Here is a 27,080-nt window from a genome sequence, read left to right as displayed (position 1 = left end):
GCGTGCGGGCGAGGCCAGCGCGGGGGCCGGGCCGCTTCCTTCACGCCGCCGCGGCGTCCTGGGGCGGGCTCCGGCAGCGATGGCAGAGGCTGAGCGGGGCTGAGCCGGCAGCCGCCCGCAGCCCCCGGGGCCCCCTTGAGTCCCTGCCATGGCGAAACAGTACGATGTGCTGTTCCGGCTACTGCTGATTGGGGACTCCGGGGTGGGCAAGACCTGCCTGCTGTGCCGCTTCACCGACAACGAGTTCCACTCCTCGCATATCTCCACCATCGGTAAGGGGCGGTGGCCCGGGAGCGCCCCATCCTCCCCTCCCGGTGGCTGCTTCTTCATCTCCAGCCCAGGGGGGATTATGCACCCCTCAAGGAAGTGGCGGTAGCGCGGGAGGCCAGAGAGGGGGAGTACACCTAGGGTTAGAGGTCCCCCCCACTGGGGCCCTGAGCCTTGGTTTTTGCAGGTGAGGGGTACATGCTGCCTGCAGTCAGGAACTAGGGGTGGACATTCTGCCTTCTGGCTGGGGAGCCTTCCCATCCAAGATGAGAAAACAGACGGGTGTAGGCCAGAGGACCCTGAGCTGGGGCAACGAGATTCACTGCCAGTGAAGTGATATACCAGATGAAGAGGGGAAGAGAAAGAAATCGGAGTGGGGACCAGTCGGTAAATCACTTAGGTACCCTGAGTTTGGGGGGTGGGGGGAGTTGATACAGAGTCAAGATGAGAGTGGGCAGAGGGAGACTTTGGTCAAAGGAACCAGTTCCCAGGACTGTAAAGGTAAAGCTACAAGGTGGGACACCTGGAGGAGGACGGAGATACCATAGTGCGAGAAGCCGCCGGGTCGGGGCACCGACTATTTAAAGGAGGGTTGAGAAAGATCCGAAATGTTCCTGCAGACAGGATGCGGGGCGCCATCAGCAAGTAGATAAGACCTACCTTAGACCTACAAAGGCCCGGTGGCCACAAGGGTTACTATTTTGAGACTGGGTCAGTGGTCTCTCCTTCATGGGCAGGGAAATGCCCTCTCTTCCAAGAGGTCTGACTTGAGGGCATCCCACCCATACCTGATTCCAGGGTAGCAGACTCGGTGAGCTCTGGAGTAGCCTTCTCCAGGGCTCCTCACAGAAACAACCTGCTGGCTGCCAGTCCATAAACAGTAGGGATCCTCCCCTAGAAGGCCCTGCCTGCTGCCTTCAGGGAGGACTCCAGCCCTGCTTGAGAGCTTTCTCTTAAGGATTCCTTCCTCCCCCTTCACACTCCTCCCCCAACACACACTCCCTGCCGAAAGAGAAGGTGAGGTAGTTGCCGTCAGGAGAAGCAGAGCCTTTTAGTTGAGGCAGGCATTGTCAGGCCAACCCGGAGACCTGCCTTTGCGACAGCGTGGCCTGCACTATGACATACACTTCTGGGCTTCAGTGTCTCCCGCTGTCGAATGGGTTTAATAACTAGGACTTCCCCCAGGTGTCATACGGACTGAATGGAGGCATGTTTGTAACATTAGCATGTGTGTAACGGTGGCTGAGTGCAGGTTGCCGTCTCATTCAGCTCTTAAGGTCACCTTATGAGCTTTGCCCTCATTTATTTATTTATTTATTTATTTTGGTTTTTCGAGACAGGGTTTCTCTGTGTAGCCTTGGCTATCCTGGACTCACTTTGTAGACCAGGCTGGCCTCGAACTCACGACGATCCGCCTGCCTCCCAAGTGCTGGGATTAAAGAGTTTTGCTGTCATTGTCACCTAGAGCTAGGGAACAAAAGTTGTCCATATTTCTCCAGGCTGATAAGGCGAGCTTCTAAGAGATCCAGGAGCTTGGTTTGGGCCACTCTTTGAATAAGAACCATTTTTGGAGAGATCCGAAGGGAACAGACACTGAACCTTGCCTGAGAGAGGGCTGCCTGCCTCTCTGGAGCCCTTTGGGGATGAGGCAGGTGTTAGAGAAAGTCATGGGAGCGATCTGGGGAGTGGCTGAGGAACCAGACGGAGTATGAGAGAGCTTGCAGGCTTGGGGACAAAGGGCAACAGGTTACTACTGTGGAAACTTGCCCTGACTATCCTTGACAAGAGTCTGAGGCCAGGAGCTGTTGAGCTATCGGCAAAGAGGTATGGGGGGGGGGGGTGGTATGTGCTGTGCCTGGATTTGGCATGAAGAGCGGTAGTTTGCGCCCTGGGGTCACTGTTGTTACAAGTCCTAGGAGTGACCTGGACTCTTCTCTTTGAGGGCTTTCCTGGTTCCCATCACTTCAGAAGGCCCCAGGACTCCTGCCTAGTGTATGAGGACGTTAGCCTCTTCCAGGAGACATATCCCACACCCACCCGCACCCACACCCCCCTTCAGCAGAGGAATGAAGGAACCTCTGTTTCTGAAATACCAAATGGGCTGCGGTGGCTGTGCTCTCCCTGAAAGAGAACCATCACCTGTCACCCCACACCTCCAACCACTAACCCTTGTCTTTCTGCCTCATACCTCCCCTCAGCCATCTTCTAGAATGCTAGACAGCGCATAGGGACTTCCCTGGAAACCCTCCGGAGCTCACTGGTCCGGGGCAGTGGTGAATCAGTGAGCTGTGTGATTGGCTTCATATACCACCTTCTCCCTGTCGTAGCCTGGGAATATTGGCCTAAAACCTGTTCCCGGAGTTTATTCTTTGCCATGAGAAGATGGCCGGGGCACCCCTTTCTACACAGTGACAGACTCCTTAGGCTTCTGAAGTCCATGGAAGATAAAAAACAAAACAAAACAAAACAAAACAAAATCATGTCATTCTTCACTGCATCCCCTCAAGCCTGCCTCACTGGGTTTCCTAAGTGCCTTCTTATTTAAAGCTTAGGGAGGCCCCGGGCTCTGTGTCACCTTGGCCACATTTTCCAGCATTAACTACAACTGAAAGGAAAGACTTGGATGGTCCAGAGAGGCTTTCTCCTTAGGTGATCTGGAAAGTTTCCCAAGGAAGGGGCAGCCAGGAGACAAATCAACGAGCCAGGGAAACGGGAGGGGGGGGGGGGGTTGCCAGGTCAGATTCATAATTTATCCATTAAGAAAATGTGTGTTCTTGGGAGAGCCCATATTGGACATTGATCTAGGAAGCATCTTTCCTCATTTGCTTTGTTTGACTTATGAGTGGAGAAAACTAGACAACTCACTGATTACTGCCAACGTGAGAGTTCAGATTCTTGCCTCATCTGGATAGCACCTTGGTTGGTTCTTTTATAATTTACTGTATTTTCTACGTAAGATCTCAGACGTTCCATGAAAGAGCCAGCCAGGACAACTGAGACATCCATGTCTTTGCCACCTTTCAAGCCTAAAGCTAGAGCTGTGCCACTGGTACTCCCCTTTCCATGCAGGTGTGCTCTCAGGTGATAGTCAGTGGGGAGCAGAGCAGGCAGAGTCATCACGTTGCTGCAGTTTACTGACCAGACTGTCCCATCTGTTAGTGTAATGCAGTATTCCCATGAAAGGCCATGCTAGGCATCCTAGTGACTTTACAGTCCACCCTTTCCTGCCTACAGAAGTCTCTAGTCTAGTTAAGGAAGCAAGGCATGGGCAATAAAGAAAGAGCTTTTGCCAAAATGAGATTGACATGTTTAAAAGTACTTGGTAAAGTACTCTTTAGATAGATGGGATTGACTTCAGTTGGACCCCTGCTTCCAGCGAAGGTCTTCTGTCTTACAGTAAGATGTGCCTGAGGCAGCCAATGAGAGGTGGTGGACTCTGTGAGAGTTGCTACTGCTAATGGGGATTAGAAAGGGAACAAGGTCCCTGTGGATTCCACCAGGCAAGGAAGGCTGGAGCTGGGTGCTGCTGCAGGGTGGATTGCCTGTGGGTGGGCTCCTGCAGTGGAAGGGAGCAGATGGAACAATGTGAGCCCAGATAACAGAGGTGCGAAGTGAGTGGGTGTCCATGGGACTCTGGGCAGTCTGGCTGCAGCAAAAGGAAGGTTTTGTGTGTGTGTGTGTGTGTTTTTTTTTTTTAAGGAGACAAATCCTTCCTCTGTTCAGCTCTGACTCCTAAACTATAAGTAAATTGAGAGTGAGGCCAAATCATATGCCTCTTGGTTTTTATGGGCAAGGGCAGACACCATCTCACCATCTCACCATCTCACCATCCGGGAGACAGTAAATGCAGGGCCCAATTAGCGGAGGCCATCATGGACCTCAATATTGCTTTTTAAAAAAGAAAAAAAAGAAAAAGAAAAACATGGTACTGAAGATGTTGGGGGAGAAGAAGTGAAGACTTTGAAGACCCAGCCAGGGTGCGCTGCTATCGGGGTTAGAAGGAGGAACCAGTCACCTCTTTTCTGCTCCTCTGGGACCAAGCCACTGCCTGTACTGTCACCTTTGCCATTCGATTTCTTCTCATGAAATGGGAAGTGCCTCAAACCATCAGCCTGGCACTTCTGAAAAAGTAAAGAGTGTCATGTGACCTGTGCTGTCTGGTTAGACAGGGAGACCCTCTTCAGTGGAAATTTGTGTTCAGGCATCTTGTTTGTGGTGGCCAAGCCTGGGATGGAATCCTAGCTTGAGGGCCTTTCCCAGGAATTGGTTTCGGCCTTCCCATGCTTGGTCCTCCCTGGTCTCTGGGACTTTTGTGTGAAAAGCCACCCTCCGGCTGTTCTGCTTCAGAGTGAGGAGAAGTGGTGGCCTCTTTCTGGTTGGACTGGTCCTGCTGCTGTGGCTTCAGGCTGTTTTCTCTTGCTGCCAGTAGCCACCTGCCTTTGTGCAGTTCAACTGGAACTGGATCTGACTGCCTAAGACAGGTAGGTATCTGTGGTGTGCAGAGGGGAGGAAGAACCAGGAAAAATCTGAGCCTCTCCAAGACAGCCAGGAATCCATAGAGAGACTCTGTCTCCAACATAACTTAAGTATGTAAGTACATAAGTAAGTAGATAGATAAATAGATAGATTATAGATTATAGACACACAGACAGACTAATGGAGACCAATCATCCTAGATCCCATTTGATCGCTGCAGAGTCAGGCCTTAGTGAGTTGGAGATGAGCCTGGTGTAGGTAGTGCTCTCTAGAATGTTTATTAATAATCAGTATTAATTATTTTTATTAGTAATGCAGCAGTGACTCTTTAACCAGTCCACAGAAACAGTATGATTACTGTGGTACCCAGCACTATATATAGAGAGAGGTCCTGACACAAACTAATAACTGAAGAGATGAATACAAAATACAAATTAAATAAATAAATGAGACCTAAGTGACCTGAAAGACTGAGCAAATGTTTGGCTACTGTGACCCCAGGGTCTTCAGTTTCTAGACTGAGGAGCTGGGTACAAAGGCTCTGTGGGACAGGGAGGGACCAGGCTCACTCTTTGCGCTCCATGGCTTTGTTAGATCTTACTGGATCTAGGGCAGCTTGAGACCCAGCTCCCCTTCCTCTGTTTTCCCAGGCCTCTGTAGAGAGGAAGGGGAGATAAAAAGCACTGGATAGAATGGAAAAAGCCCAGCCAGTGACCTGCACAGTCTCTGTTGCCTTACAAGCCCTGAATCCTTCACTTGATCTCTGTGTTTAGTTCTGCAGTTCCAAATAAAAGACAGAAGCACAGCCTTTCTTAATGGTTGCTAGGAAGATTATAGAGGTTAATAGATCCAGCGCACTCGGAGAGTCCTCCATAAAATTATAGCTGCTGTCACTTTATTATTCGTAGCTCATAAAAGTGCTATGGAGATGAGTATATGGTCAATAATGTGCTATGATGTCATCCTGCTATCACTCGAAGACTCATCATTTGAATGCTGTCTTGTCACAGGGGAGGTGGGAGGAGCGGGGTGTGTGTGTGTGTGTGTGTGTGTGTGTGTGTGTGTGTGTGTGTGTGTGTGTGTGTGTGTGTGTGTGTACATATAGGCACCCATGCAGGCCAGAGGTCAACCTTGGATGTCATTCCTCAGGACTGTGCGCCTTGGTCTTTTGGTTTTGGGGACTCACTGATTCAGCTAGGCTTGCTAGACAGGGAGCTCAGCAATCTGTCTGTCTATGCCTTTTCAGCTCTGGGATAACAGGCACGCACTGCCACACCTGGCCTTTTGCCTAGATGCTGAAGATTGAACTCAAGTCTGCGTGTTTGGGTGGCATGTGCTCTTTTACCAATTGAGCTATCTCCCCGGCCCCACTTAGGCACTGTTTATTATGCTAGGGCTGGGGATACAGTGCTAAGTGAATGGGGGAGAAATGAGCGAGCTGTCTGACATGCCAGGGGTGCAGAATCAGTGTTTTCCACCTCTTTTCCACTGCTCCCAGCTTTAGTGCTGGCAGTGTCTTTAAAGGAAGAATATTAATGAGGTACAGCAGAGTTGGGTAGCCCAGGAGGACGAAGGTGGCTCTGCCTCAGGCTGGGGCCCCTACCAGGTGTCACCCTCTCTCAGCCATCTATTGTTCCATCCTGCTCCTTCCTCCTTTTGACACGGGCACAGACCCAGCTTCCCAGCCTTTCCCCAAGGACGTCCTCCCTGGAAGAGAACAGCTGAAACCTACCGAAGAGGGTCTTGCTGATGTGCACATCTGCGCAGCACGCACAGATCTGCTGGCTCACCCACGCCTTGGAGCACCCTGTCTCTCTCCTGCCTCCCTGCACTCCTTGCTTCTGCCCCTTGCTCTTCCTCCCTCTGCACAGACAAGTTGGTAATGAGGGTTATAACCTGAAAGTCGATATTTGGCCATTACCCTTCTGTCCTGATTGCCAGCTCTTCCCAGAGTACCTACTTTTGTAAATCTAATACTTGGATCTCCCCCCCCCCCCTCGTAAAACTGCTACTTTTCTGAACAGGCAGTTGGCTTCTCCTTGGTGCTTTGGCATGGCCAGGGAGCTCAGTTAAAGAGAGTCCAGGGCTTCCTCTGCATTTAATTCCTTCTGCAGGGGGAGGAAAGAGCTAATCAGCCACCCTAATTTAGACAAATATTTAGGACAACTAAGTGGCTGCCATCTTCCATGCAGGTGGCCCATTCTCTTTTACTTTTTCCTGACTGGCTTTGGGCGGGCCCTTCAGCCCAGAAACCCCTTCACAGGCTGACCAAAGGAACCTCTCTCCTGCAAGCCAAAGGGCAGTGATTACACCTTTCCTGGCTTCCTCTGCTTCCTCTGCACATCCCCTGAGGGAAGTCTGGAACTGGGACGGAGGACGCCAGATGAGGTTCCATAGGATGGGACCTGAATGCTGTCCTTTTAGTACTGTTTTGATGTAGACTTACTGAGAACTCTGTGATGGGACACTATGATCCAAATAGAGGACCAACCAGCAGTTGGCTTTGCAATGCGGACTATTCCCTGCCTGCTCTTCCTTGATTACAATTGTCTCTTGGCTGCTCTTTTCTGCTGGCATATACTGCATCCATTCATTTATTCATTCACCCACTTTCTCATTCATATTTCTCTTGCATGTGTTCAACTTCGTTGAATATTACTTAATGATCTGCCCTTCTGCCAGACAAAGAGAAGATGAAGTAAATAAGATGCTGCTTTGCCTCCCAGGAGCTCACAGGGTCATTTGAGAGGCACGCTTCCAGAAAACCAGGATGGTACCATGTAACAGGGATGGTGTGCCCTAATGCTTTGACTTCTCAGAGTGAAGAATCCCTCCTGGGAAGGTTGATAAGGCTTCACAAAGTGACATCTGAGCAGGATCTTGAAAACTAAGTCAGTTCCTCACAGGACAGAGGTCAAGGGAAGGTGCTGGAGAGGAAACAGGGTGTGGGCTATTTCTCAGCTTGCTGGGGCCAGCAGGGACAAACACCACAGCCCTTCCTGGCTGTGTCTGGAGGCCCTGCCCTTTCCACTGTGGCTGGATATGTTAGGGTTAGAGCCTAAGATATTCATATTCTCTCTCTCTCTCTCTCTCTCTCTCTCTCTCTCTCTCTCTCTCTCTCTCTCTCTTTCTCTCTCTCTCTCCTTCCCTCTCTTCTTCTCTCCCTCTATCTGTATGTGTTTATGTATACATGTGTCCACATACATGTATGAGGGTCTCAACAGGATGCAAGGGTCTTGCATGTTTTCTCACTTTCTAAGAGTTAATAATAAGGGCTGGAGAGGTGGCTCAGAGGTTAACAGCACTGGCTGCTCTTCCAAAGGTCTTGAGTTCAGTTCCCAGCAACCACATGGTGGCTCACAACCATCTATAGTGAGATCTGGTGCCCTCTTCCGGCATGCAGGCACACATGTGGGCAGAGTAAATCTTTTTAAAAAAGAGTTAATAATAATATTATAAGAAAGATAATGCTAGCCTCTGCTCTCTGTCTTTCTGGAGAGCTGTGAGCTTGGCTTTGACTAAAAGGTATTCCTGCCTGCAGATGCTTGTTGCTTACTCTGCTTGGAGCCCTGATCCTTCAGCGCTCTCTGTTGTACTTCCTTGACACTGAGACCTCAACCCAGATACCACCTACCTTGACAGGTCTCCTCTGAACAGCCCACTTTTAGTAGCTTGTAGCCCCTTCTCCCTCCATCCTGCTCTGGCCTTTTGACCTTCTCTGAAATTATGCATTGGCTTACTTCCTCCGTGTCTGTCCACTCTGCTAGAGTGAACACTCTCAGAGCATAGGCTGTAGTCTCTGCTTGTTTCAGAGTGCCTCGTGTAGTTCCTGACACACAGTCAACATTTATGAAATGCTTATTTGAATAAACAAATGAATCCACCTCCCTCGAGGACGTTCACTCCTTCCTAGGGCAGTCAAAGGGTAGTATTGGATTTTTGGGGACTCACAAGACAATGAGACACTCAGCACACAAGGCATGCTTAGGACTGTGAGGGGAGAGGAGGAAGATTTCTTCAAGGGGTGAGGCATTTCCAGCAGCTTCTAGCTCTTTTGCTCAGATGCATTCCATAGGAGACACAGACCTGGCAGGGAAGGAGGCAGTGGCTCCCGTGCTTTCCCTGTGAGTAGGGCTCTCTGGAACATACAAGGATGAGGGGTTGGTATTTTAGAGTGAAGTCAATGTTGCTTGTTAATCAAGGTTCCTGGGATGAAATGACATTCAACAGCGCAACCAGGCTTCCTGAGAGACCTTGCTAGATCACGTTAACAGTAGGGAGCCCTGGAGTAAGAAGTTTCTTGGACTCAAGCCTTGGGCACATATTCCTTGCAGTCTCGTGAGGGTCAGTGTTTGACAGGGAGATTTCCACTACCTGGCCACAGCCCTAGACGCCTAGGTTCCCAAAGTCTGAGCCTTTAAGCTTTCAGGTGAGAGGGAAGGCCTCCAATTATGGTCATGGTCTCCAACCTCTTCCTAATTTTTTACTTTAAAAACTTTTTAAAAAATAAAATAGCAGGTGAGACGATTCAGTGAGTAAAGGTGCCTACTGCCAAGCCTGCTGACCTGAGTTCAGTCCCTGCGAACACATGGTAGGAGAAAACTGACTTTTGTGAGGTGTTCTCCAACTTACACACACACACACACACACACACACACTCGCACTCACTCACACTCACATGCTCACTCACATATGTGTGCCATGGCACACATGGGCATGCAGACACCCATAAAATGAATACGTAATAACAATTTAAATAATCAGTTGTTACTGGTGTGTATTAGAGGACACACAAGTGCATGCATGTGTTTGAGCTTTGAAAAAGAACAGCTAGAGTAGCACTGTGAGATTTCCAGAGCTTCCAAATCAGAGCCTTTGCACCCAGTCCTCTGGATGTTAAAATACAACCCTGGGGTAAGTTAGAGCATCAGGATTCTGTCTAGACCGAGGCATCTTCTTATGTTTCTGCCTTCTGACACTGTCACAGCAAGACAGTGTGATGGTGACTAATGCATTTGCCTTGAGGTCTATGTGCACCTTTTCCTCAGAACAAAGCCAGAGCGAGGGACAGTCTGCCACTCCACAGACGAGAGAGCCAGTCAGCATGTGGTCCAGGAAAGAGTGAGGTAAGCAGACAGAAGCAGAGGGATACAAGTGGCAGGTTGGGACACAACATTCTCATCCTTTACCTGGAACAAGATCCTTTGTCCTGAATCCTCTCTTGGCTCAGCCCCTGGCTTCTCCTTCCTTGTATGTTTTTCTTGCTCTCACATGTCCCTCAGTTATGGTGGTGGCTTTATTAGCCTCTTGAGGAGTTTTTGCTGAGTAGGAAGTTTTGGGGTTTGGTTTGGTTTTTGATCTTTTAAGACAAGGTTTCTTTGTATAGTCCTGGCTGTGCTGGAACTCATTCTGTAGACCAGGCTGGCCTCGAACTCAGAGATCTACCTGCCACTACCTCCACAGTGCTGGAATTAAAGGGGTGCACCACCGCTGCCCAGCTGAGAGGGAGTTTTGAAATGAAGATTACCATGATGCCAGTGTGGAGTCAGCTAGCCGCCTCTCCACAGAGTCTGCCTCTGCCTAAAGCCTGATTCCGTGTTGAGCAGGGTGATCTGCTTAGAAGTGACCTCTAGCCACAACCCATAGGAACTGCACATGTCAGTGCCAGTTTCATGCCAGGGTGGAGAGTGAGAGCATTCATGGCTCTGAGGCTTGGTAACTGGAGTCAGCATGGCCCCAGAGATTGGGTGTCTGCCTTGGGTTTCAGTTGTATTAAATTGTTCCTTCCGTGGCGTCTCATTGCTAATGAAAAGGCTCAGGTCACGCTGCTGGTCCTTTGGGCTACGGTTGATCCTAGTGATAACTTTTGGCATCCAGAGACAGCGCTGTTTCCACTCAAGCATATGGCACTCAAGTTGGCGGACAGGCAAGCTGGCACCTAGTATTAACCCATGAGGTGCTGGCTGGAGGGAGGAGGCTGCTCATAACCATAGACACAGCTTAGCTTTGCCAGACTCTGGGGGAACCTTTTGGGTTCCATGGTTGATGGTCTTTGCTTTTTGCTTTGCCTGGAGCTCTGCTCTGCTCTGCTTTCCTTGCTCTCCCTAGCAGGAAACAGTCTCTGCTTCCTAGGCTTCTTTCCATTGTCTGGGCTGGACTCTTGGTTTCTGTTCTGATTTGCTTTCTGTTACTGTGATAAAAATACTCTAACCAAAAGCAACTTGGGGGAGGGAAGCATTTATTTGGTTTACGCTTCCTGGTCCCAACTGATCCCTGAGGGAAGTCAGGGCAAGAACTGAAACAGGAACTGGAACAGGAATCCTGGTGGTATGTCCCTGACTGACTGGCTAACTGGCTCATGCCTAGTTAGATTTCTTATATAGCCCAGGCCCGCTTGCCTAGGGCTGGTGTTGCCCACAGTGGACTAGGCGCCTCCATAGCTATCACCAAACCAGACAGTCTTTTACAGACAGGGTCATGGGCCAGTCTGAACAAGGCGACTCTTCAATGGAGGTTCCCTCTGCACAGGTGGCTAGGTTGTGTCAAGTTGAAAAACGAACGAAGGAAACAGCCTGACCAGGACAATCTCTATTCTTCTCTGGGGGAGAGTGGTAGGGTCTTCAGCTAGCATTTCATAGGACTCCCGTTGGGGGTTTTATACATTATCTCATGCCCTTCACAAGAATCTTCTGACACTGGGATTGTTCTCCTCCATTGAATGGGCAAGGAAGTGGAGGCCTAGAGAGATTAACCCCACTCCTATGACCGCACCAGGAACTAGTGGTGAAGGCAGCATTGGAAAGCAAACCCTAACCACCCATTCTGTTCTCCTTGGCAGGGTTTCTTTTTGTTAACAGCCCCGGCTGCCCCAGAACTTGCTCTGTAGACCAGGCTGGCCTTGAAAACACAGAGATCCACCTGCCTCTGCCTCCCAAGCCCTGAGATTAAAGGCGTGCGCCAAAAGCACTGGGCTCCTATTGTGTTTTGTTTTGTTTTTATTTTTTGTTTTTGTTTTTTGAGACAGGGTTTCTCTGGGTAGCCCTGGCTGTCCTGGACTCGCTTTGCAACCCAGGCTGGCCTTGAACTCACAGAGATTTGCCTGCCTCTGCCTCCCGAGTGCTGGGATTAAAGGCGTGTGCCACCACCACCTGGTCTTCCCATTGTGTTTTTAATGTAGTCCCTGTATATTTCTGAGGGCTGCCCTTGTCCCTGTCAGCAGTGGACAGCTAAGTCCTATTGCTTTCTTTGCCCAGCCTTCATCGTCACTGCTAGACAAGAGAGCTGGCAAGCCCTTAGGATATTTTTGGAACCAAGTAAGCGCCAGGTCTGTGTCTTGCCCTGTCCTTGTGTCACCCCAGATGTCAGTGCCCAGAGAAGAGTCTTGACCCTCTTTCCAGTCACTGATGGCTGTACTAGCTCTGCACTTTGGCCTGATGGGCTCTGGAAGGTGCTGTGGGAGACGGATGCCCTAGGGGTAGAGGCTATGTAGCCAGGACCCAACATGAAGAAAAGAGGCCTGATGTTCCCTAGGCCACAGCCACATGGTGAGGGCAGCACCGTTCACAGACACTTAACTAAGGCGTCAGGTGGCTGTGAGGTGTTCAGATGGCAGGAAACAGGCCTCTGTGCGTATATGTCCCTCATAATTGCTCTCTGGGGCAGGGGCTTTATTCCCAGCACTGTGCTTACACAGAAACAAAGACCTAAAGAAAGCAAAAACAATCAACAATAGCAACGAAAAGCCTCAAACACAAGATATCTTCTCCGCCCCTTAGGAGCTTTGTATCTAAATAGAGCTCAAAGACAACGGCAGGGAACAGTGAAGACGGGGCTGTTGTTTACAACTCTTCTTCTGACCCCCGTGGTTGAAACATTGCCTGCCAGTGTGGGAAGCCATTGAGTGGCAGTGGACAGTCACAGGCTGTGACTCCTTTGGAAGTCCTGAGACCCTCCCAGGTATCAAGAAGCAAGGTGCCGTGGCTGTGCACATACTCAGTGGATGCCTTGAAGGCTTGTCCAGACTGACTCCATGTGCTGCGGCATAGCGCCACCAACCCCGGCTCCAGCCGGCGGCTTCATGATGCATCTGTGCGCCTCGATAGCATCCCTTTGCTCGCATTCCTCCTGCTATGACCTGGATAAGCCTTCTACTTCATCTGGAGGAAGCTGGCTGGTCCTCGACCTCCTGGGGCTCAAGCAGTTCTTTTGCCTCGGCTTCCCAAGTAGCCGAGACTACAAGTGTGTGCACCTGAGCTGGCTTGTATGGAGTTGGCCTGGAGTTAATTAGCTGACCCTCCTCACCCCTGTTGGCTAAGTCACCTTAGGCATCAGCAGCAAACCCACCAATGGTCCAGTCACAAAGAGCACTCTGCATCCAAACCTACTTCCCTGAGCAGAGGGTTTGGCTCTACAGCTTTGGACAGAAAGGGCACTGGCTATAGCAGGCACCAAGACAGACACAGCAGCTTGCTGGCTTCTGGCACTGGATTGGAAGAGGCACCATCTGCCTGACTCTTACTTTCCAGGGCCCCCAAAACTTGGGCTGCGTCTATGCAGAGGTGGTTTATTTTGCTCCAGTGCTGGCACCTATCTTTTGAGGACACAGAAATGTTTCAGTCAGGTTAGTGAAGTATTGATGCCATTAATTATCTCAAAGAACAAAGGGTTCCCTGAAGATAATATAGTGGATGCTAATGATGGGGGGCATGCTATTACAAAGACTCTTTGGCTAATTATTTATGTTTTTCAAGACAGGGTTTCTCTGTGTAGCCCTGGCTTTCCTATAACTCCCTCTGTAGTAGACCAGGCTGGCTTCGAACTCAGAGATCCTCTGCCTCTGTTTTCCAGGTACTGGGATTAAAGGCATGTACTGCCACTATTTGCTTGACTAGTAACTTATAAACAGAAATGTATAATGTATTGTTCAAGGGACTGGGAAGCCTAAAGTCAAGGTGTGAGCAGATTCGTTGTCTGCTGAGGACTCACTCCGCTACAAACATGGCTCCTTCTAGAGAGGCAAAGGGAGCCAAGGGGCCTAACAAACTCCCCAGGATTCTTTTATTTTATGTTTTAAATTTATTTTGCTGTTGTTTTGTTTTTGCATCTTTTGAGACATGGCCTCACTATGTAGGCTTGACTGGCCTGGAGCTCACTAAGTAGACCAGGGCTGACCTCAAACTCTTCTTTCCTTCGCCTGCCTCTGCCTCCCTAGTGCTAGGATTAAAGGCGTGCGCCACCCTGAGGCCTCTTTTATAAGGACATTAATCTCCGTCATGAGGACCCATGCCTATGTGATCTAATTACCTCGCCGAAGTGATGTCTCCCAATATCATTGCATTTCAGCAAGTGATTGGGGCGGGGGAGGGGGGGAGCGTGAACATCCAGACCAAGGCTATGGGCTTGTTCCTCGCATGCCTACTTCCTCACCTATCAGGGTTAGTGTAAATGAAGAGGTAACATGATCTCTCAGCCTCAAAGGGTTGGAAGCCACTGGCTGAGTCAAGAGCACCCGGGTAGATGTTAAGAGACAGGTTTTTCCAGTTCTGACTTAGTTACAGGATATGGGCACATGATAAATTGGTCTCTACACGCCTTACAATAGCAACATCTGCACCTATGAGCCTCTCTGGGATTCTGTAGCTAAGAGGCATTTTGTATAAAGACAAGTATTATTATGCGCCTTGGGTGTGGTTCTGCCTGGGGATTGGCTGGAGCTTCAGCATACTTAAGAGTTGATAGGTCTGGGCCCTGAGAATTTGTCTCTCAAAGCTCCCTCCTGAGGTTCGTGCTGCTCCTAAAACCCCAAAAATAGCAGAACTGAAAGGATCTTGATGGTGAAATCCCCTGTGTGTTGGGTTCTCAGGTTTACAGTTCAGGGCTTTCAGGAGCCTTATTCAATAGTAGAGGGAAGGTAGATGTATCAGTAACTTTTCTATTGCTATGATAAAATGTCAGGACTGATGCAACTTATAGGAGGAAGAGTTTATTTAGCTTACAGTTCCAGAGCGATGGGAGTCCAATCATGGTAAGCGGCAGACAAACAGTGACTCGAGCAGAAGCTGGGGGCTCACACCTTGAACTACAGGCAGGAAGGAGAGAAGGGAGAGAGAGAGAGAGAGAGAGAGAGAGAGAGAGAGAGAGAGAGAGAGAGAGAGAGCTCACTGGTAATGGTGCCATGCCTTGAACCTTCAAAGCCCATGCCTCTCAAGGCTATTCAAACAGCGCCACCAAGAGGGGGACCAACAATTCAAACGTCTGCGCCCCGGGGAACATTCTCATTGCAGTGAGTTAGGTGTTGTCTGCTTGTTGTTTAATGATACACAGCAAACTTTAAAGGGCAAGTGGCATCCTCATTCTACAGGTAAGAAAATGGAAACTGGGAGAGAGTATGACTTGCCCATGGTCATACATTAAGTGCCCAACTCAGGCCTCAGACCCAGGTCTTTCTGACTCTAGGGCTAGCCAATGTCTCTTCCCCTACACTATGTTCTCAGACTTCTCTCTAGCTGGCATCCTGCCACACTAAAGCAGCGGTTCTCATGTGGGTCACAACTCTTTGGGGATCAAGTGCCGCTTTCACAGGGGTCTCCTAAGGCCACCAGAAAACACAGGTATTAACATTATGATTCATAACAGTAGCAAAACTACAGTTATGAAGTAGCAACAAAAACTATTTTATGGTTGGGGTTATAGAATGAAGAACTGTATTAAAGGGTCACAGTGTTAGGAAGATTGATAACTACTGCTCTACAAAGTGCTGTTAAAATACAGTTTCTGGGTCTTGCTCACATCGTGACAGTAGGTTTAGGCAAGTGAAGGTAGCTATATTTCCATTTCTTTGTTTTCCTTAATTTTTATTATTTATGTTTTAAGGTAGCTGCCTTAAAGTGAAAAAAGAGAAAAATCTCCTGAGTAATTCTAAATTTAGCCAAGGTTCTGCAGAGAGACTGCCTGCGCTGCCTTTCTTGGCACTTCAGGTGCAAAGCTTTTGAACCGTGTGGCTGGCAAACTAAAGATGTGTGGGAGTCTCCTGGGAGCTTGTTGGAGCAGACTGCTGGCCTCACATCCCTAGGGTTCCGATTCTCCAAGGTTGAAGTAGGATCCAGCCACTTGCCCTTTCTAAGTCCAAGATGATGCTTTAAGGCTGCAAGTCTGGGAACACACTTTGAAAACTATTGTCCTGAGCGTTCAGTGACTGAGGTACAAGCCACAGACCCTGAAGCCTGATACAGTTCCTCAAGGTTCACCTCACACCTCCCAAATTCAAATCTGTGCCCATCCAAACTCCTCCTTAGAGAGGCCAAACGTGAGCAAGCCCTGGGGCGGAGGTAGATGGAGAATGGTCTTTTTTCCTAATAGATACAAAAGTAGCAACAAGGAGGGTCGTGATGGTAGGTACCAGCCGCAGGGAGGACTCTTCCATGAAGAAGGAAAAGAGATGCTAGGACTGAGGAAAACATGAGGAGAGGGCGCACATGGGCTGAAGCCTTCTGTAGGGAGGAGAGTCGCATGAGGATGTGACAGGTGAGCACATCTGAGTAAATAGCTCGCTGAGCAGCCAATAGGTGGGACAGCTTGGCTCTCTACAGGGGAGGGACTCTGTCAGGTGTAGCCAATGTTTGGCTACTTTATGGGTTCTTTCTTCCACCCTTTTTCTTTTTCCCTTTCAAACTCCTAACACTAGATATGAGAGAGAAAAAAGGATAGAGAGGAAAGAGGTGTGTGTGAGACATCATTAAACTACTTCCTGCCGATTAGGGGCATTGAGTTTGGGGGCATGTTTCATTTTCGCAGTCAAGATATCTAATTTCTTTTCTTTCTTTCTTTTTTTTTTTTTTTAATAGTATATAACAGAGCCATTTATTTATTTACTTTTATTTTTTAAAATTTTATTAATTTATTCATATTACATCTCAATGGTTATCCCATCCCTTGTATCCTCCCATTCCTCCCTCCCTCCCATTTTCCCATTTTCCCCTTACTCCCCTCCCCTCTGACTGTGACTGAGGGGGACTTCCTCTCCCTTTATATGCTCATAGGGTATCTAATTTCTTCTACTTGTTTCTTTGTGCATTGCTGCTTAACAAACCTCAACCAACAACCAATCAATAACCCCACCATGCTTCTTGGTGCCCTAGCATTTATACGCCCTGTGAAAAGTCCCTAGAATTCCAAACATCACACAATCGCAGAAACTATCTGCAGCTGGCAAATCATGCCTCTGCTAGAGCATGAGGCAAATCACAGTCAGCTGTTGTGAAGCAGCCCCATATCCCACACCTGGGGTTAAAATTAAAATATATTCTTGTAATATTTCTGTGTGTGTGTTTTTAAAAGATTTATTTATTTATTATTTATAGAGTATTCTGCCCACATGTATGCCATCACACCAGAAGAGGGCACCAGATCTCATTATAGATGGTTGTGAGCCACCATGTGGTTGCTGGGAATTGAACTCAGGACCTATGGAAGAGCAGGTGGTGCTCTTAACCACTGAGCCATCTCTCCAGCCCATCTTCCCACTTTCTTCAGCCTAGGACCCCAACCCCTGAAATGGCATCACCCGTGTTTAGACTGAATCGTCCCACCATGGTTGATACAGTCTAGAGACTCCCACAAAGGTGGTCCAAGAGGCTCCTTACTCTAGACCCTGTGAAACTAATAATAGTGACATCACCACTTCATGTGGAATTGACATGCTAGCATGCCACTCTCTCCTACCCCCCACCCACCAAGAAGCCAGATAGGAGGTAGCATGCATTCCAGCATCAAACAAGCCTGAATTTGAAACCCATAGATGCTGTGCCAACCTCAGGCAGGTTATTTGCATCTGGGCCTTTGTCTCCTCCCTACTCTCCCCTGTAAGGCAAGGGACCATGTATCAGTGCTGCTGGGCCCACACTAAGACTGAGACCCTTCGCAGAACACAATGGAAATTTTCACAGATGCTCAGTAGAAGCAAGAAAACCGTCTATTCCTTCTCTCCTGTGAATACTTTGAACAAGGCATGCTCCTGAGCAAGCTTTGAGCGTGACCTAGGTTTATTACATGGGAAATTCCCTGCACCTTCTTGGAAGAAGGTGCCATACTTCAAGAAGAACATCTGGATTCTTAGTCATCTCCTAGGCCAGGTTCTGAGGAGCAGCCAATTCCTTATAACTGTTTGTCCGAGGGAGGAGGAAGCAGGCTGCTGCCTCCCACCAGGGCCAGCTGTCCCTCTCTCCCTTTTATCCTCTTCCTCTTCATCACCCTTTCTCTTTGCACAGGGAAGAGTGCCATTTGGAAAAGTACAGCTGAGTAGCTGTGAATCAGCTTGGGCAGGCACCAGATGATTCATGTCTGCCTGATTTGATGTAGTTCAGGTCTTCCTTTCTGAAGCTTTTTCTCCCTTCTAATTAAATGATGATTGCTCTTGGTGGTGGGAGGGGCAAGGCTGACATTAATGTCCATATTTGTGGAAAGCTGGGGACATAAAAGATAAGAAAACATGCTTTCCTGCGTGGCAAAGCCCGGATGTGGAGGTAGGATGGCAATGGTGTTAGGGATGCTCGCACCCTTGGGACACTCTGGTGACAGATAGTCCACAGCGGTACCTTTCTCCTGTGCCCTAGCTGAAGACTCTGGAATATGATGCCCTGTGACCCGCTTGCAGATAGTACTTGAGCCTTTCCATTTACTCTGTTAGACCTAGCTCTGGAGTCACTGGGCACAGTTGGGGCTGGGAAAGGTGTGGTGATCTAAGCATCTCTCCTTGTCCTGCCAGCACGCACAGTTAAGCCTGTTGCTGCTGCTGGTGCTCACTACTCTTGTTGTACGTTTCCTCAGATGTTTCTGCTCTGGGCCCTTCGATCTGGTGTGACTGGCACTTTAGCTCTCAGGGCCATGGGGAAAGGAACTTGAGAACTCTGGGTTTCCTGTACTTTCCTGCCTCTTTCTCGTCAGTTCACAGGCTTTGTGCACTTGTCACATGCCAGGCACTGCACCAAGTCAATGATAGCTGGCCTGGAGCGTGCAGGCCAGCGCTGTGTCTCTCAGCGTCTTCTCTCAGCAACCTGAAGATAATTTATAGGGTTCTACCTCCCCCCCCCCACCCCTCTGTGTAGCCCTGGCTGTCTTGGATCTCACTCCATAGACTAGGCTGGCCTCAAACTCAGAGATCCACCTGCCTCTGCCTCCCCAGAGCTGGGATTAAAGGTGTGTGCCACCACACCTGGCTGGCCCCACTTTTTACTGCCATGGAAACAGAAGCTTGAGAAGTAAGGTAGCTATACCTGTAGCTGTGAGGTAGAGGGACAGCCCATCCAATGCTCCAGTTAGAATGCTAGAGAAGGTGCTTGCCTCAGGTCACCTCTGGGTCACATGAACCAAAGTGACGTCGCCTCTGTGCGAGTGTTCCTCTCAGCCTTCTTCCTCAGGGCCCTTCCTAACCAACATGCTTGCTCTCTCCAGGTGTTGACTTTAAGATGAAGACCATCGAAGTAGATGGCATCAAAGTGCGGATACAGATCTGGTGAGTTGGGCAGTGGGAGGAAGCAGGCAAAGGAAGGAGGATTCTGAGCTGGCCCTGAGTGCACCTGTCATTTATTGGTAAAATCTCTAAGCCGAATCAGGGGACAGCAGATACTTCTACAAAGAGTGAGATCAGAGACACCCCCCCCCCATCCCTTGTTCTGAGAACCTTAATCACAGCAAACTATGAGACTGATGAAAAGTCACCAAAGGGAAGGCATTAGAAGGAGTTGGTAAAATAGTTGTGGGCTTATCTCAGAATTAGGCCATACTCTGGAGCTGTACCACTGTGGTTAAGACCTGAAGGCAATCGGATGTCCTCCCCTCTATCCCACTTTCCTGATAAGTAAAGATTTTCATGGGACATGCCCCTTGGGCTAGTGTCCAGATATAAGTGAGTATATACCATTTGAGTCTTTCTGCTTCTGGGTTAACTCACTTATTATGATCATTTCTAGTTCAATCCATTTGTCCACAAATTTCAGAAATTCCTTGTTTTTAATAGCCGAGTAGTATTCCGTAGTGTAAATGTACCACAGTTTCTTTATCCATTCTTCTACTGAGGGACACTTAGGCTGTTTCCATGTTCTGGCTATTATGAATAAGGCCACTATGAACATGGTTGAGCATATGTCCCTGTTGTGTGCTAGAGCTTCTTCTGAGTATATTCCAAGGAGTGGAATAGCTGGGTCTTGAGGAAGCCCTAGTCCCAGTGTTCTGAGATAACACCAGATAGATTCTATTGGGACTTTAGGTGAGAGAAATATGGGAGAATGGGGAAATAGAAGGATCCAGAGGGTCCTAGAAACCTACAAGAAGAACATTATGATGGGCGGATCTGGGCCCAGGGGTTCCGCTCAAACTATGGCACCAGCCAAGGACAATACGTGCAGTAAACTTCGAATCCCTACCCAGATCTAGCCAATGGTCAGGACATTCATCACAGTTGAGTGGAGAGTGGAGACTTTCACACGAAATCTGGTGCCCCATATTTGACCATGTCCCCTGGATGGGGAGGCCTGGTGGCACTCAGAGGAAGGATAACACGCTACCAAGAAGAGACTTGATACCCTATGAGCATATATGGGGGTGGGGAGGTCCCCCTCAGTCACAGTCATAGGGGAGGGGAGTAGAGGGAAAGTGGGAAGGAGTGAGGAATGTGAGGATACAAGGGATGGGATAACTATTGAGATGTAATATGAAGGAATTAATAAAAAACAAAACAAAACAAAAGACATGAAGGCAAAAGCACCTTGGCTGTGACTTTTTTTTAAAAGAGTGCCTCAGTACCACATGGTGCAGTTTCCACTATTGGCCACCAGGGGCTGCTGCGGCTCTCTGACCTAAAGAAACCCATACCAGTTTATGGCGCTATCTCCCAATCCTAGAATGACATGGGAATTGCCTTTGGAGATGTCCTGGGCATCAGATGTGTGACAGATCCTCCCCTCTGGCCAATCATGGCCATAGTGGCTGAATTCTGGAGATCTGTCTATGGCTCAGAAGAGGCCGATACCAAGAACCAGGCCCCTCACTGTAGACTCAGATGTATTTGGATAGGCTTGGGGACTAGAGCACCGAAATTCCCCAGCACTTCCTCCTAGGGTATAGGGGCTTCTAGCTCCTGTTCCTCTCTCATCTTCTGTCTCCATGGTCCCTTCTCTGAGGGACTGGCTCTTTCTCGCAGGGACACAGCAGGACAGGAGAGGTACCAGACCATCACGAAGCAGTACTATCGGAGGGCCCAGGTGAGCCACTGTTCCAGGGTTAGAGCCAGGAAGCTGCTACCCACACTTCCAGCACTGGGTGTTCGCAACACCTGTGCCACTGTACCCTAATGTGGGACCCCCAGAGTGCCTGCTGGGGACCCTTGGGTTTTCACCAAGTGTTTGTTCTTCCACTATTCACAGACCACTTAATTTACCTGTGTTCTTTACTCACACAACCTCTGATCTCCACCCTCTGCCCTAAACCAGAGAGCCAGGTCAAGTTATGCAGTGCCCTCCTGCCTAAGAACGGCAGGCCTACAGTGGGCCTACAGAGTGGCGGCTGTGAATGTCTGAGGGAAAGGGGAGTATCTGAGGGAAGGGGGAGCATCTGAGGGAAAGGGGAGCATCTGAGGGAAAGAGCCTGGCTAGATTCTGAGGGCTCCTCATTGTAGGCAGGGAGACGGGAGAGTGGGCTGGACATACAAGGACGGCCATTCTGCACAAGACCGTATGTTCTCCTGTGTATATCTCCCATCCCTGTCTCTTTCTTTCTCAGGGAATATTTTTAGTCTACGACATTAGCAGTGAGCGCTCTTACCAACACATCATGAAGTGGGTCAGTGACGTGGATGAGGTAGGAGACATGGCCTCACTGATGGGATGGGGGAAGGGTGCTTAGGGGGAAAAAAAAGGGCCATAGGACAAAAAACAACTCTAAGGGTGGGGCAAACATCTTGTCTTTTACGGCCTTAGATAGAGACCTTTGGGTAAGTTGGGCAGAAAAAGCTGAAGCTTCCATACTCTCTTGTACTAGCCCTGTATCCTGTAAGGCTCCCCGTAGCCATGTCTTTCTGGGAGATGCATTAGTCCCAAGACTGCCTCATGGGCAGCATCCTTCCCAAAGCCTCGGGACCAGGTGGACTTGCAAGTCTGGGTTTCTAGACCTGCTTTTGCATGTGGTGGAGCCTTGGCAAAGCCATGTCAGCCCCTTGGGTCCCCAATCCCTCATCTGTCAACTGAAGGCTATATGATGTCCACAGTCCTTTGTAGTTCAGACACCATTTGTTCAACTGAATGAGGCATCTGTAGGAGCATCTTCTACTCTATGACGTCCTTGTGACACTCTTGGGGTCAGCCATGGTATTATAGTCCCCATGACTCTCCATTCCAAGACTCACAATGGAAGCTGAGAACTCTAGATAGTAGCAAATTCTTCATGTGCTGGTTTTCCCTCGTCTTGAATACCTGTGACAAAAATATATAGACACAGTAAAAAAAAAAAGTCAGTAATAGCAAGATTGCAGTGTGCTATAATAAAAGTTACTTATGAATTACTTATTTCCAGAATTTTGCATTTAATATTTTTAGATCCAGGCTGACTGATGGTAATTGAAATTGTGAAAAACAAAACCACAGATAAAGGGATAGGGGCTTCAGTACTCTGGGAGCCTCCTCTGTCTCTAGGGTTCCTTTTTTTTTTTTTTTTTAACATGGAGAAGTTTATTGTATGAGAATTGGGGGAGAAGGAAGGAGGGGCACGAGAGAGAGAGAGAGAGAGAGAGAGAGAGAGAGAGAGAGAGAGAGAGAGAGAAATAGAGACAGCAAGAGAGGAGAAAAATGTAAGAGAGATGAGGTGGGTTTGTCATTTTATATAGTCCTGGGCAGGGACACACCGAGTGGCAGGTTGGTAATGATGTCATAGGTTGCTAGGCAGACTGGAGCCATATGCTAACATTCCTCCCTTTTCCTATAATTTAAAAAAATGAGGACATTGGATTGCTTTTCATGTAAGGTAGGTTAAAGTATATAAATGTAGGTTCATTGGAAGCAGCTTTTGGCTGCCATGTAAGGGGGAAAAAGAGAGGGAGAGGGAGGGAGAGAGAGAGACAGAGAAACAATGTCCAGAGCTCTGCCCTAGAAAGTTCAGGGGAGAGGACATGTCAGCCATGCCCTGCAGCTGACAGAGACCGAGATGTCTCTAGGCTTCTTGACTGTGGTGGTTTGGAGGCCAGTGGAGACTGGGGGTGGGGGTGGGGCACGGGCGCGGGAGGGCTGGGAACGAAGAGGAGCACTCACTGGACCCACCTCTGCTCTGTCCCTAGTATGCGCCGGAAGGAGTCCAGAAGATCCTCATAGGGAACAAGGCTGATGAAGAGCAGAAGCGGCAGGTGGGGAGAGAGCAGGGCCAGCAGGTACGTGAAGGCCCACCCTTCAGGCCTCTGTGGTATTTGCAGGGCCTGTCTTGAGAGCAAGGACCCAGGAGTGCACTCACAGCCCAGCACTGGGGAGGTGACATTCTTGAGAGTTTGCTTTCTGATCCTCAGGACAGTGACCAGGGGTCCACATGGAGGAAAAAATAAGGCAGCAGCACTAGCAGGTCCAAGACCCCCTAAACGTGATGACATTGTGCTCAGGATCACCTCTATGACAGAGATGAGGAAGGGAGCTGCTGACATTTTTAACAGTATCTGTGCACGGCTGACATTTTGCAGTAAAAGAAGGGTCACCCACTCCACCCCCAGTCCCGACCTCCTGCCTCCATGTGCCTGGAAAGTGTGGGAATGAAATGTCCCCAGGTAGACAAGCCACAGGGCAGAGATGGTCAAAGCATATCCACTCATACAGGAAGACCATCCTCCCACACACCACAAAGGTCAATGTTCTGAGGCAAGAGCCATGTCCCCTCCCCACCCTCCCCCACCCCCACCCGAGTACTTCACGAGTTTTCTCTTTCTTTTTCAGTCAACAGTATTTCATTAGTCCTTAAAATAAAATTGATTTTGGGGAGAATAAAAAATAATAAAAGCCAGGCATGGTGGCTCATGCCTTTATTGTTGTTGTTTTTCGAGACAGGGTTTCTCTGTGTAGCCTTGGCTGTCCTGGACTCACTCTGTAGACCAGGCTGGTCTTGAATTCACAGAGATCTGCCTGCCTCTGCCTCCCAAGTGCTGGGATTAAAGGAGTGCACCACCACTGTCTGGCCTGGCGCACACCATTAAGTACTCAGGAGGTAGAGGCAGAAGGATTTCTGTGAGTTCAAGGCCAACTTGGTCTACAAAGCACATCCAGGACAGCCAAGGCTGTTACACAGGGAAACGTGTCTCAGAAACAAAACAAAACAAAAACCCAAACCAAACCAAACCAAACCAAAAAAAAGATGAAAGACATAAACCGTACAAGAGTAACAGTTTTTATTGAGCACCGTACATGTAGCCCTGTGTGACGTCATTTAATCATTCTAAACCCTGGATACAGACTCTGTCATTCCCCTTTACCAGAGGATGAAGTTGGGCTTACAGAGGATATTAATAGTAACTTGTACAGCTCTTGAGTAGCAGCATGGCACCTGGACTGGGTCTGTTATACTCAAAGCCCATGGTTCTCATTTATATGCCACATGTTGTTGTCTTTGTGTCCTAATGTAGTGGTGTGTGTTTGTGTGTGCGCCTGGGTGTGTGTGCATGCATGCATGTATGTGCCTCTGTGTATGTGTCTGTATGTGCATGCCTTGGTGTATACATATGCGTCTGTGTCTTTGTGTGTGCTTCTGTGTGTGTTTGATGGCAAGTGTAAATACATGCTCATGGGCGTGTGTGCATATGTGCACTTGTGCGTGTGTGTGTGTGTGTGTGTGTGTGTTGAGACTTGGATGAAATGGTGTATGGGTGGAACACTCATTCTCTGCCAGCCTATGTCTTAGAAAGTCCCCGTCTCCCCAGGCATGAGGCATTCAGTCGTTAATGTCAATGCAGCACGGTCAGGGAGCCTCCCTTCCCTCACTGACTCTCTTTCAGAAATGCCCTTGTCTTGCAGCTGGCTAAGGAGTATGGCATGGACTTCTATGAAACAAGTGCCTGCACCAACCTCAACATTAAAGAGGTGAGAACATGGGGGACTGTTGCCCTGCCTCTGGCTGAGCCAGAAGAGTGGGATGGGGAGAAGAGATGACGCATGGGAACCAAGATAAGATGGGGGCTCCTCCCACCGCAGTTGTGGGATTGCCAGAAGCAGAGATGGATACACTGGCCTAACTTGTGTTCCTCGCCTTCCCAGTCCTTCACTCGTCTGACGGAGCTGGTGCTGCAGGCTCACAGGAAAGAGCTGGACGGTCTCCGAACACGCGCCAGCACTGAGTTAGCGCTGGCTGAGCTGGAGGAAGAGGAAGGCAAACCTGAGGGCCCAGCAAATTCTTCAAAGACCTGCTGGTGCTGAGGGGCCTGTGTGGAATCCCCGCCCACAACTCCCTTCCCTCAGGAGGCTCATGGAAGCAGGGGAGCCTGGGCTTTGCCCACCGCTGTCCTTTCATTTGATGACCCTGTTGAAAATCAGTAGCTGCTACTCCCCTGCCTGGCCCCTGCGAGCAGCTCTGCTGTGGTCTCTGAGCAGCCTCTGCCCCTAGCCCCTCTATCCTGGAGTGGAAACCTTACAGCCTGTTTCCCAGCCACAGGCCTGCTGTGACCCCAGAATGTGCTGCAACCATCTCACCACCCCAAGCTCCTGGGACAATGGTCAAGGCTGGAGTCAAGGTCACTTAAAGACTCCTTTCTCAGTGCATCCCGTGTACGCTGCTTTTTCTTTTCTTTCTACTCTTTCTCCACTCCCCCTCCCTCCCTCCCATGTGTTTTGCATCCGTGTCTCCTCCTCCTTTGCCTGTGTGTCCTGCGTGGTGGCTGCTATTGCAGTTCCTTCTTTCCTTCCTACCTTCCTGACTCTTCCTAAAGGAATGGACCCAGGCCCTGCCCCGGGGACGACCACTCACCCGCTCTGAGGCGGGGGGTGGGCCAAAGGCTAAGGGTGCTTCTTCCTCCTCTCCTCCCCACTGCCCGCCCCTCCTTGTGCCATGGGCTGCCTCCCCAATGATGTGGGAAACTAGAACGCTAGGGTGGGAAGGAAACACTACTGGGCGGTCCTCAAGCCTGGGCTGGTCCCCTCTGCCTTTGCCTTCTGCTGCAGTCTGGCCTTGCCTGGCTGCCTACAGGACTCTGTGAGGGACTGAGCCCAGAGGCCGACCCAGCAGAGAAGAAGACAAAAGGATGAGGGGTGGCAGGGAGAAAGTCACCTCTATTCTCTACCTCCCATGCAGCGAGTACACAGCCTCTTCACCTGGATTCCTGAATCTAAAGATGGGGATCAAGGCCTGAGGACACCAAGGGGCAAAGGGAGCCCTAGGGTCAGACATTATATAGTCAACTGTGGACTCTAGAAAAAGGCAAAAGCAGATGTGCAGGGCTAGCCCCTAGACGGCAGGGTTAGAACAAGGGCAGAGGGCGCTTCACAAAACAGTGAGTGCTATGGCAGCAGCGTGTCCTGTGTAAGTACATTTATCCAGACTCCCTGGCAGGGGTAAGAAGTGATGTAACCACGGCACTCTTCTGTCTCTGAACCCAGCCTTCAGAAGTTAAGGTTTTCCTAGGCCCCAGAGTCTGGGGGTAACAGGCCTTAAAACACAGGAAGAGAAGGGCAGGTATGGGAGGAAGTGCTTGGTGCTGTTCTGCCTTCCAAGATTCCTTCCTCTTGCCCCCTTACTCTAGGCTTGCAACTTTGCCAACTGCTGTGTAGCTACCAAGGGAGGGAAATGGACACCCTCCTCCAGAGCTCAATGCTCAGGAAGTTTCTTTAAACCTGTGGCCCAAGAGTAGCTTGAAAGAGGCCCCTAAAAAATGAAAAGGCCCTGCTAGGGTTTGTTCTTACATTCCCAAGGTGGGAGGAGCTCAGGTAAGAGAACAGTCCCAAGATGCACTGTGCACCTAGGGCTGGAGCCAAAGCGAAGGAACTGGCCACTGACTCAACATTCACCGACTGGGGACCTTTCAAATCCAGGGCACAGATGTGAAGATAGAGAGCCCCACACCCTTTCAGCCCTCCAAAACTGGAATAGGAAGGAAATTCTTCCTGATTTAGCAAACCAGGAAACAGGCGGCAGGAGAGGGCAGCTCAGGATTTCTGGTGAAGGGAAAAGGAGAGTGAGAACAGTAGTCCACTGTTGACTAACTAGAAAGGTAAAGAGCTGGCCCTACCATTGGACCATGACTGACTGAGGTGGCTTCCTTGGGGTCTGACCTTAGTAGAGTCACACTATAGGTGAGCAGACCTGCCTTCAGTCAGGGGGATCCTGGGAGA

At 49.4% G+C, this 27,080-nt stretch overlaps 1 protein-coding gene across 1 annotated transcript; it reads left to right on the top strand.

The window, feature by feature from the left end:
- On the top strand, window positions 1–25,190 carry Rab15 (RAB15, member RAS oncogene family). Its single transcript, XM_051147895.1, has 7 exons — window positions 1–272; window positions 19,192–19,252; window positions 20,939–20,999; window positions 21,517–21,594; window positions 23,063–23,152; window positions 24,774–24,839; window positions 25,014–25,190. Exons 1-7 carry the CDS (start codon window positions 149–151, stop codon window positions 25,170–25,172), a joined length of 639 nt encoding a protein of 212 aa, XP_051003852.1. The 5' UTR covers window positions 1–148; the 3' UTR covers window positions 25,173–25,190.
- Window positions 25,191–27,080: the final 1,890 nt, after the last annotated feature.

This window comes from Acomys russatus, chromosome 1 (assembly GCF_903995435.1).
Source record: "Acomys russatus chromosome 1, mAcoRus1.1, whole genome shotgun sequence".
NCBI classification, from domain to species: domain Eukaryota; kingdom Metazoa; phylum Chordata; class Mammalia; order Rodentia; family Muridae; genus Acomys; species Acomys russatus.
This window is presented reverse-complemented; position numbering and strand designations above follow the sequence as displayed.